This window comes from Protomyctophum bolini (assembly GCF_963924005.1).
Source record: "Protomyctophum bolini genome assembly, chromosome: 17".
NCBI lineage: Eukaryota > Metazoa > Chordata > Actinopteri > Myctophiformes > Myctophidae > Protomyctophum > Protomyctophum bolini.
The window spans coordinates 15,483,101-15,495,368 of record NC_137878.1 but is presented as its reverse complement, the minus strand read 5'-3'; the positions used below and the strand labels follow the sequence as shown (position 1 = coordinate 15,495,368).

The 12,268-nt window shown below is 39.5% G+C and overlaps 1 protein-coding gene across 1 annotated transcript; it reads right to left on the bottom strand.

Moving 5' to 3' along the window:
• Positions 1–288: 288 nt before the first annotated feature.
• Positions 289–3,720, bottom strand: tnfrsf11b (tumor necrosis factor receptor superfamily, member 11b). The gene is made up of 4 exons (XM_080788276.1): positions 3,647–3,720; positions 3,115–3,478; positions 1,681–1,863; positions 289–1,207 (listed from the first exon to the last, which is right to left on the bottom strand). Exons 1-4 carry the CDS (start codon positions 3,647–3,649, stop codon positions 888–890), a joined length of 870 nt encoding a protein of 289 aa, XP_080644402.1. The 5' UTR covers positions 3,650–3,720; the 3' UTR covers positions 289–887.
• Positions 3,721–12,268: the final 8,548 nt, after the last annotated feature.

Genomic DNA, 12,268 nt, shown 5'->3' with positions numbered 1-12,268 from the left:
GCACCATGTTACCACACATCAAAGCAGCCACTATCACATTTCTGGTACACAAGCTTTTAAGTCATACTGCAAAAAATAACTTGCTTTTTAAGCATTTTTGCATTTTAGGTACATAGATGGTCATTACACATACCTGTAGAACTGTTCCAATTCCAAGTGTAGGAGCAAACACTAAAATTATGTTGTAGTATTTTGAGAAGTGGTCACCGCCAGACAACACATGTGTGTGGAATTGACGATTGTGAAAAATATGCCAGTGAAACATTTTCTCAAAAATATTTCTTTAATTAGAAAAATGTACCTATAATGACAACATAGCAAAATGACTTCACAAGAATTGTCAAACATATACCTTAAATGTAATTGTCTAAATAATAAATATGCGTAACAGGGAATGTAAACAAAATACAAGAAATAAATTATAAATGAAATCACTGAGGAAGAGTTAGAAACAAGTTTCGCTCCAAAAGGACATATCCAGCAGTTGAAGACTACAAAATGATTGAATGTATTGAAATGTATATTGTATGCATGGTTAATTTTTTCACAGTGTGGATGGACACAATATTGAATGTGTGTATGAAATGTATCAAACTTCATGTATGATTTATTTATTTCAGGAAAGCCCTTGTGAAATAGTGCATCTTGAAATAGGGCAGCATATTTATTCATTTTTGGCATGTTCTACTCTTTATTTCAGACAGGGGGGTGTAGAGACACAGGAAACCACGGGCAGAGAGATGGTCTATAGGAGAAGGCCTAATTAAATTACACCACTGATTATTCAAGGCAAGCAACTGGCTTTAACCACTTAAACCCTTTAGTCTTCTAGTAAAACAGAGCTGTACTATACCAAGAAGTGGCTGACCTACAAGGTTCAAGTAAACTTAACTAGAGAGTTGACACAGCTGGGTCTTTGCAGCATCTATTCGTGTCAGTTTTCTCTCCAGTTTGCTGGCAGGTATAGCTGCACCTATGGTTCTGAGTTTTTCAGAGAGCTGTCGAAGTTCATATGTACCTACATTATGGACCCAACTATTTATCAGCTCATAAAGATCACTGCGGTGAGTCCTCATGACGTTTTCACGCAACTGTTCTTTGCCGTCTTTGGCCGTGAGCTTCAAGGCCAGCCGGCGAAGTCGCTTGACTTGCATGTTCTGGTGGAGGAAAAAGGTGGGGAGGACTTTTCTGAGGTAGTCAGCTCCATCTTTTAGAAGAGAATAGACAGATATAATCAGTGCTGGTCTGGAATTGTACAAACAAAAACCATACATTTCCTTTGGCCACATATTCTTTCAAATTATGCAAAAACTGGCAAGTGGAATCAAGGAAGAAGAAGGCAGACAGCTGGGAAGAAGTGAAGATTCAAAAGGCACATTTTGGGCAGGGGAGGATGCACAGGCTCTAAACTCAGGGGCTGCACAGCCTGCACTAAGCTGGGGGGGCACCAAATGCCAGGTCAAAAAGAAAGAAAGGCAGGACACTCAACATAGCCATGGATTTACTTGTTTACAGTTAAGACTTTAAAATGCAAAGAGGGTGTATTGAGGAGCAACAAGGAAACCTTTTTGCCAACAAAATAAGTCCATCAAATACTGTTTCCCCTAGTCCATAAGGCCTTTTTTTTATATATTTGTATTTTTAAATTATATTATTATGTAGGCCTATTCATTGTTTTACCTTGAGTGTTGAGCTCCTCACACGTTGCGCACACATTGTCGTGCCAAGTGGAGCCTTTCAGTACCAGATGCTGTCCACTGGCATCACAGTCTGTATGAGCCGAGCAGTTATGACGGGCAGAGACGCTGTCTGAGTAGAACCCACTGGAACATACTTCACACACAGTGTCCTGTCCAGAGGTACCTGGAATTTAGCATGGGTTGATCCGTTAGTGTTAATGAGCCCAACTGTAACAAAACATTGCAAAGTGTTTGTGGAGGGAGAGAGAGAGAGAGAGAGAGAGAGAGAGAGAGAGAGAGAGAGAGAGAGAGAGAGAGAGATGAGGTGAAAACCGAGCTACACTTCCAATCTTCCATACCTGCCCACTATACCAACACATCAGACACAGATACTGCCCCCAGATTACTACCCAAGCAGAGTTTGAAAACATGACAACAATATGCCAACATTACCTACATTTATAACCATTTATGACAATGCTTGTAGTTTGTAAGCACATTTTCCAAAGTTGCAACACAGCTCTGATTACACATTTGTCTATTCTCTTTTACTTGTACAGACAATTTGTTGTGTGACACAGACAGACAGACACATAATTTGAAACCCTCCATCATATCTGTCCAACAAGTCTCATTTGAGAGCACCATGGTTATTGTTAATTATGATGGAAAATATTATAGGCTACAGTATATGCGCCAATATATATATATATATATATATATATATATATATATATATATATATATATATATATATATATATATATATATATATTTTTTTTTTAATGTAATTTAAATGCCTATATTCTATTATCATTCTTTAAGCCTGATTTATACTCCTGACTAACTTGATCCTTTAGTCCTTAAATATGAATGGAGCCCTTGCTTTTTCTTTTGGCAACGTGTGTTAACTCCTAGACTTTTGAAGTTTTGACTGACTGACTGATTGATTGATTGATTGAAATTTTTATTTCACAGCTGCCTACATTTCAAACGAAAGCACAAGTCAATACAAAACTGTTACTGTGTACGACACCATGATTAAGCATTACACTTGTTTACAACAGGGACCGCCATAACTGAATCAGTGAAAGCCTGTATTTATAAGTTCCGTTCTAGTTTGGCATGCGTAATTGCGCACTCGCACCTGTCCAAGACGTGTATAGGCTTGAGCACATATCTTATTTAAAAAAAAGAATATGAACAAAGACAGTAGGCTACGATGATGAATAGAGGAAAGAAGCGCTAGCTGCCGTGGTCCGACTCATTTGTTGTGAACTGAAAACAGGTGCTCGTTGGCGAGGGTTCAAACATGAAAAGGGGGTCAAGGCACTCTGTTCCAGTCAAGTGAAAAAGCCTTCATTAATTTGTATATGGAATGGCAAAGATCATTAAAAATGTACCTACGATGAGTTGCCAAACGTGCAGGCCATACCTTTAGACAACACTCCATGTCCAGTGGGGCAATCGCTGTGCCTGACGCAGATATCATATTTCTTCTTCAAGAAGTAACCCTCTTTGCACTGGCATTCGCAATTGCGATCGGCGGTGCACTGCAGCTTCACCTCCTGGTTGTGTTCGCACATGCCGCAGCGGAGACACTTGTCGATGTGGTTCCACAGCTCCGTGAAGGAGCCCGGCGGGCACCGCGCGCAGTCGCTCTTCTTGGTGGCCGTGCAGGATGCCCGGAGGTATGTCCCTGGGGGACACTGGTCACACACCAGCCCTTTGTTCTGGAAGGTCATGCGGCTCTCGACGCTGCACATCGCCTTCAACAGCATCACTAACAACACCAACAACTAAAAAGTAAGAGACAAACACAAGCCTGTTCGTTTTCAAACTTATTTGGTGGCGGTGCACCTAATATGGGTTACTTTGTTTGGTAAATCTATAGGCTACATCTCGCGAGCTAGTGTTCCACTAATATCTTAAACAGGGATACGAGGCGAGTGGATCGATTCACCTACCATATTAGAGTGCGTTCACTGGAGCTCCAATGATGTAGTAGCCTATACCCTTCTGTAGCATCCGTTGGTTGTTTGTCGGGGTAGTGCTCGCTCTATTTATCGGCGTAACGAATACAAATAGTTATCGTCATCGATGTAGCCTACGCAATAACCAAATTAATAGCATCACCAGACCACGACACACTAGGCTACCATTCCATTTCCATGTTGTCACACCAGTCAGTGACGTGCCTGTAGGGCAGGGCGGCGTTTGCCTCTCCTGAGTCTCCTCCGTGGCAAAATGCCCAAGTAGTGAAGCGTGAATCGACGTTGTAGAGATGCTGTAGTAGTAGGATATATGTATAAAAGTACCAGTTTTATTTGCTCATTCTTTAAAGCTTTCTGAAAAAATATAAAATATGTTTTATGGACAAAATTGAAATGGATCTGCTGATGATTTGGGTTCGGGATGCCATAATAATATTTCCCCAAACTCTGGTCCAATTTGTAAATTGATAAATTATTGGTTTATTCTATATTTCATGGATGTTTATTTCTGCATTACAAGTAAACATATAATGAGCTGTCCATGGTGCTGGATTGAACTTAGTTTAGGCCTATACAACCATTAATTATAGTCATTACAGGAATCTGGACAATAGAAAAAGACAGGTTATAATAACAGTGCGGCATGATCCACGTTGATCTCAGTCATCTGTGACAGTACTACTATGCCAAATGGCATCACATTTTGATCCTTATGAAACAAATGTGTTTCAGCAATTGTATTGGTATCATACACTGTATGACAAAGTAATATACTGTCTGGTTCATTATTGGCTTGTGTATTCAGGACCAGGGAAACACTTTCCAGGAAATAAAACGTCTGGGTTTCCGAAGCTATAGGGAAACACCACTCAAATAGAAAGTCCCATATATCCCCTCTGTTAGAGTCATGCACACAATGCACTCTCTGTGGATAATGACTTGAATTACTGACAGCATTACTAGTTTCAGACAGTCCTATTTATCTTTCGCTTCGTAGCTTTAGACAGAGGCATGGTTCATTGACTGCCCCCTAGTCTGTAGGAAACATGACATTTGTATCAACTATGTGCCAGGTGCATAGAAAAGAACACAAAAAGGAACTGCAATTCAATCCCCCTTTGCACCGCACCCTCTGTAGAATCCCCACTGAGATTGTGAGAGGCAAGTTTACATTCAGGTATGCAGTATATAGCCTATACTCATTATACTGTATAGCTTAGGTCATCTTAATCTAACAGAGAAGCAGGAAACACTTGAGGAGGAGCAGAATAATAGGCTAAATGGGAGGAAGGAAAAACATAACCTGTATGACGAAGTTGAGCTTCTCTCATTCTACAAGTCTGTTAGGCATACAATGTGGCCATGTATTGGTATATATATTGTAGCGTCCGACCTATAGGGATTTTGTGATACCGATAACCGATTTTAGAGAGGGGATAATCACAGATAACCAATATGCAATAGATATAGTGAATTCTTTAGTTGGAATGAAAATAGGCCTTTTTCTGTATTGGATTGTGCAAAGATTTTGCAATGATATGATATGATCAGGTACAGTCACAGTGACAGTAGTACAGACAGTTGCGTTCTTAAACTAATATCTTTATTCAAGATTTATAATCTATAATTTTAACTTTTCACTCCAAGAGCAGTTTGAGTAACTAAGTAGTGTCAGTAAATTGTTGTGCTGTCATTTCAATATTTCCATTTGGTTCCATTTGTATGCATTTGTATGCATTGCATGCAACATGTTACATGCATTTTCTTTTTCATCAATACGATATGACCCATTATGACCAAATTAGGACATATCGGTGACGATATATCAGTGGCCAATATATCGGTCGGACACTAATATGTTGGCATGTTGTATCATATACCAGCCCATGATATTACAGAACTTAACTTATTATCAGGTCTATGCGTCGCAGTCCCGCCCCCTTTCATGACGACGACTGGCCCAGGAAATAATTCCCCATGCATTTTTCCCATAGACATTTAAAAAAATATTCATTTAAAGATCTGTAAGCGTCGAACAAAGACAACTTGGATCGTGACAACTCATGACAACAAACACAAAAAGTTTTTGGGGCTGAACAAAAAACCCACAAAAAGTGTTGTAACCTGCCCTATTTTTTTGTTTGCTTTGAGGGCGAGTTATTCTTTTACGTTCACTAAATTGTTCCATGCTATGTTTGGGCATGAGAAAACCTTTGTTCCATCTCCACAACCACAGTCATTTAACATAACGTTGTTTTCCTTCTATTTGTAGAATGAAGATGGTGATGGGTGGCCCTTACACTTGCTTATCCTCTATTAAAAGCAAAACAATAATGAGAAGTGGAGAGTAAGGGAGCCATGATGATGCAATCATTCATTGTATGTTGGTATCAATTATTTAAACCGTATTCAGAAGATATGTTCTCATTTTATGAGAACATACCATGTCATGTTCTCATATTTCATGGTATGTCATGGTATGACATGATTTGAGCGGAAAATAGGAGGGGGAAAGAATAGATGGTCAACATTACTCACAGCAGCAAAGTCATTACCATCTAAACATCTCAGCTGTGGTAAACATCTCTGTGTGGTGGAAGTAACCTAACAGTTGTTTACGTATCTTCCCAAGAAGAGACTGAATAATACTGTTGATGTAAATGTCCAATTGAACAAAGGGTGTTTTAGCCTTGAATGCATCTCAGTAACCAAAAATACAGCTTCACAGTTCCTTCTGTGAGTGTGAACTGAGGTTAACTGCTCATAAATCTGTGTGTTAGTTTTATTCCACTCCATTTAGCCCCACAATGTAAACACGAGGTTGGTTGGTTTACATTGCATCTCTTTAGATAAAGTGTGTTAGCTCTATGGTCCATTTTGGTTTAAAATCAAAGGCCAAAGTTGGGGCCCCCACTCAGCCCACATAATGGGCACATGTGGGTGACAGCGTGTCTCTCTCCACTGTGTCCTATCAATAAAAGGCAGAAAAGCTCCCAAAATCTCTTAGAAAAAGAAGAGAAAATCAAAGCATCTTAAACTGATGAAACGCAAAAGAGATACACAAAACATGGGGAAATGTTCATTTACGTCATGACAAACCTGTGGTAAGTTACTCAAATGTATTGGTGCTGCTGAGTACCTGAACAGTTTACAGTATGTCAAAGCAGAGCTACAATCGAGGAGGATTAACATTGAGCATCACCTGAATGTATGACCAGCAAGCTTGACAATATAGTGGAATATAAATGTAATCTCTTTCACCTGTAAACCTTTGATGTGAAAAGGAAAGGAGCTAAATAAAGAACCATAATATAATGGTTTCATACTAAATGTGTCAATTAGAGTATAATCACTGCAAAAATAATAACTAAAGATCTCACATGTACATGCATATCCTAGTATTGAGTTAGTATGTTTTAGTTATTTTAGTTTGCATCAACTCGTGAGGTAGCTACTTTAAGTAGTAGTAGTTTAAGTAGGTTGGGAGTCACATTATCCAAGAAGCGGAGTAACACATAGTTGATATCTAACAAAACAATGTCTTGATTCCTACTGACGGGCAGGATCCTATCTACTGTTTCTGTAGCGTGTGGCAGCTTGATGTACAAGTACACACCTTGGACATGATGTACTATAGTTCCAGAGTCTTTGGCATGACTTGACCGGGGATCGAAACCTGACCTATGCAATATCAGGGTGGACACATACCATGGCGGACACACACACATGCATGCACAAGGCCACTGAACAGACAGGGGCAGTCAATGAACAATGCCATTCTATCTACAAAGGCCACAAGCAAAAGCGAAATAGAATTGAAAGTAGTAATGCTGTTAGGTATTCCAGTCATTCACTAATCAGAGAAAGCAGTGTGCGCATGACTGACTTTCTAAGAGGTTTTCTATAATGAAGTGGTATTTCCCTGACTTCACCTGAATAAACAAGCCAATGACCCATTTTGAACCGCACTGTAGGCATAGGGATTACTTTGTCATGCATTACGGTATTGTCTTTTACGGGAAACCACAATATTGAAAGTTTCCCACAGGTTTAGGTCCCGGTTCCCTTGTTTATGAAGGTACAGTCATTGTGGCTGTGGTGTTTCTGAATGTTTTGTCTGGCTCTTTGACCGTCGAATACCGTCACACAATTTCACATTGCGGTGAAACTGTGCATGCATATTCCCACTACACTGAGGAAGAAATGCCACTTGACAGTTTTCAAATCAGCGTCTCCAAGTCACACATGATGATCATGTCTTTAGTTTTGGTCACATTTAGCTGTAAAAATGACTTGTCACACCAGGATATGAAGTCATTGACAACTGGCCCATGCTGTACTATTCTGTCAATTCTAGAAGATCTCAAAGAGGTTATAGAGAGATCGAAGTAAACTAAAAAGGGATCCAGGACACTTCTAAATTGATATAACTGTATTTCTTTTATAGTTAGAAACTTTTACCATACTTCACAATACTACTTTTTTACCTCCAAAAACTAGGTACGTAGCAAATAGCTAAACCTAATAATTCAATATTTCAAACGTTCTTTCACAGAGAAGCTGAGATTTGACATTTTGTACTAGCGGTCGACAGTACTTGCGTGCAACAACAAGCAAGTAGGCACTCGACAGAGTGCAGTTCTAGTTTGGTATTATTTACATTCTTACCTCTCTCATCCAGAGCAGCATGCACATTAAAATCCTCAGAGTTCATTTGTCCATCTTATTCTGCCACAAAAGATCCCTTTGCCTTGAAGGGCTGTGCTGTAGTAGGCTTGTGACAGGTCTTAATTAATCAAGTGGGGACACCTGCTGGAGCTCTCTGACACTTCCCAGCTGATTCCAAGGTGTTTTATAAAAGGAGTAAGGTCATCTGTCCAGCAATTCCATCTGGCAGATTCATTCATCATTGGGAGGAAAACAGCAGCCAGTCGTTCGATGCAATGCATTGTAGTCAATGAGAGCCAGGTGGACCAGCTTATGAATAAACAGTATCCTATATTGAAATTGGCCAATGGGTCGGCGGCAGAGGGACCGGTGCACCGTGGCCCGTCACTATATGACTCAGACATAACTATAAAACAAATCACACTTGTGTGAAGTGAGCTGACGAACATGTATGATGATAAAGTCATCAAGTGTCATCAAAGTTCCGTAAAAAGTTCATAGACGTGGGTGCCACTACATCAGTGTACTGTGGCACCCAATACGTCACTATGTATTTTGCCATAGACTTGGCTGCCACATGACGTCATGGGGGGCACGCTGGCACCGCTCAACGAACCAGACACGCCCATAGGCACATTCATTATGGTGATGCGGTTGCCCAGAGCCACAGATCCGACCGCTATGCCCATATATGGTCATACCGTACGCATATAGGACCGTCGAAACTATTGGTTTAAATGTACTGTACTGGGCACATTTCCTGAAGGGATTCAAGCTAGGTAAACAAAGAAAAGAAACAAATTATAATATATTTCTACATAAACATTAAATTATAAAGTATGGCCTTTAGTTCATATTTTCCTATTGCATATTCAAATAATAATTAGCCACATATGTAAAGTTCATAATATAAATCAGAATATCAGTTTAAATCAAATGCTTAAATATAACCCACATCATGGAGGTGACTTACATTGAAACAAGTTCAAAGACGCATAGGAAATCTGGTCATGCACACAGCAAACAAGGGTGGCTGTGTGGTTGGGGATAAAGGGACAAGTGAGCATCCAGGCCTGCTTTATTGAGAGGAAGTGAGGGGGAGGAAGTGAGGGAGGCAGTGAGGCACTGCCACAAGTCCTTCCTGAACCACTGTGGAGTGTCCTTGTGGAGCGGAGGGGAAATTGCTCTTACAGTTTGTGACAAGTACTGTACTTTGTTTTTACTCTAGTATTTAACCCGTTTAGGCCTGACGTCAACAAAATAGAGATTTCTGAAATACCTATGTTTCTTTATCAGTGTGGTGCTCAATATTTCATGTCAAGGACCCCAAAAATTATATGTAATTGGCTATTCCAGGGACCCCCCAGAAGCAAAGATTTTGAGTTAAAAACGTTCGCTCTGAAATATATATTCAAAGATTTGTGCCGCATTTCTAAGATTCTTCTAAAATAGTAGATCTACAAGCTCATAGCGCAGCACTCGGTGCCGTGCTATGAGCTTGTAGATCTGCTATTTTTCAATAGCTAAAGTATAACATAATGCTTAAACCACCAAAAGGGGTTCCCACCCTAAATGGGTTAAGAAGTTAACCCTTCTACTCCATTACATCTCAAAGGCAAATATTGTACTTTTACACTTTAGCTGCGCTTTACTTTGATTTTCAATAATATTACTAAACCACTTCAGACATAGGGAAATTCCAGCTATCAGATTCATCAAGCAATGTGAGGCAAACTAAGATGGAAGTTTGATAGAATGAATGCATTATAAAATTAGTAGACGAGAGCCAGGTGTACAGGCTTATGAATAATAAATGTCTTTGAATGATTATGGCCTTTGTTAAATAATCATTTAAGAAAAATAAATGAAACCGCTCTGAGGTAGGTCAGGTCAGGATTCGTTCCCTGGCCGCGGGACATATCTAAGACTATGTAAATAGGATCCAATGCCTCCCTGCTTGGCAGTCAGCATCAAGTAGAAGTAAGAGTTTTAATGGGTCCAAATTTAGAAGTCAAACCATGGATGTATTATTTATTAGAACATCAGAAGATGAGCTTTGCTTTGTTTAGTCTGGCAAGGGACAATATTATGCTTTCATCGAATTACTTCAAAGAGTGATGCAATCTCTTGTCTTGGAAAGAAGTGCAGTGTTTATTTGAACCTCTCCATGTAGCAACATACTGTATGCAGTGCAGATTAGAATAGCACTGATTAAATAGCAATAGCTTCAATTGTGTTACCAAGATTGTGTGGTTTTCCTACCATTTTGAACATGTGCATCTTCATGCAGGCACGATGTGAGTTGTAGTAGGTGGTTAAAAGCAAGGAGAAACTTCAGAAGTTTGTTAGAAAGCATAGCATTGGAGCACAATGCACAGTGTTACTGATATACAGAGTAATCGATCTCGCCACGAAGCTATGGGCTAATAGTTCCAAACATTGGTAATACATCACATAATACAGCTAATACATCATTGAAATTAATTCAAAAAAATATGCAAATTTACAATGATGTAAAGACACACAGTTGTATAAATACAATAAACAAGGAAGTCAACAGTAAAATTAAGAGACAAAAGCCACTAGGTCCTGCTCTCGTACTGTACATACATTGTCAGAGTGGAAAAACACATATTATATACACAAATCAAGTTCATTCAAACAGGCAAGACGTTCTGAAATGACTGAAGACATTTTTTTCTAATATATTTTTTATCCCACGATTTTGTAACCCATTTTTCACCCCTGTGTCAATCATCTACTGTGATCCTGGGCTCTACACACCCTCCGCCAACCTGGGGAGAGCAACGGACTTAACTCATGCTTCCTTCATGCTTGAGTGTCCAAGTTGCTCCTTTACACCTGACAGGGGGGAGTTTCCCTGGTTGGACGTAGCGCGTGAAAGGAACACGTTATTCCAACCAGTTATGAAGACATTTTGAAGACACTTGGAGGACAAAGTCAGCATGCACAAAATAATCTCAAGTTTTCCCCCGCCCCATCGGTCTGAATGAGAATAAGGGCGAATCTTTGAAGAATGGTGCCACACATTAAGAAGAAGTGCAAGCTCCTACAGTTTCTGCTGCAGTACAAATAATGTCTACTAGCCTCAGAAATGAGTGGAACTGGAAGCTGCAAAGACGTTGCAGCAGTGAGACTGCGCTTCACTAATAAGCACAGATAAGCATACCGACAAGAGATCAGTTGTCCATGGATGGCCATGGAACAGGAGGCCTACTTTATTGATCCTGCCAGTAGCATATTGCTTGTCTGAAAGATTAAGCCATGCATTTCTAAGTACAAACGGCTTGTACAGTGACACTGTGAATGGCTCAGAATGGCTTAAATCAGTTATGGTTATTTGATCGCTCCTCAGTTACTGGGGTTATTCTAGAGTTTGTAAAAGAATCATGTATACTGTAAATATCGGTACTGCCCCTTATCAAAGTTATCATGTTAGGAAATCATCTATGTTCTTATAAAAGAACAATCATGTACAATTCTTGTTACCACACCTGATCACCAGATGGGGCCAATCTATCCACATTGTATAAAAAGAAGCCACCTGTTATCTTGTTTGTACTTGATAAACATTATGCTGCTGTGTCGCTAATACATATTTTTGGAGCATTCAAAAGTGAGTTGCGAGCCCTCGTTTTGTTCTAGAATTTTTTACAGTTTGGTTCAGCACCAAATAACGGAGGATATATTTTTCTCTGAATTATAGAGCTACAGTAAACAGGCGCCGACCTTTGGTAAAAACACTGAATTTCTTAATAAATTTGTTCGAGAAAAGCGCTATATAAATTCGATGTATTATTATTATTAAAGTTGCAAACCACTGTTAAGCAGTTATTAAATGATGGCCTTTAGTTCATATTGTTGTTGAGTTCATATGCCCTAAACTTTAGGGCATGCATTTTGGAA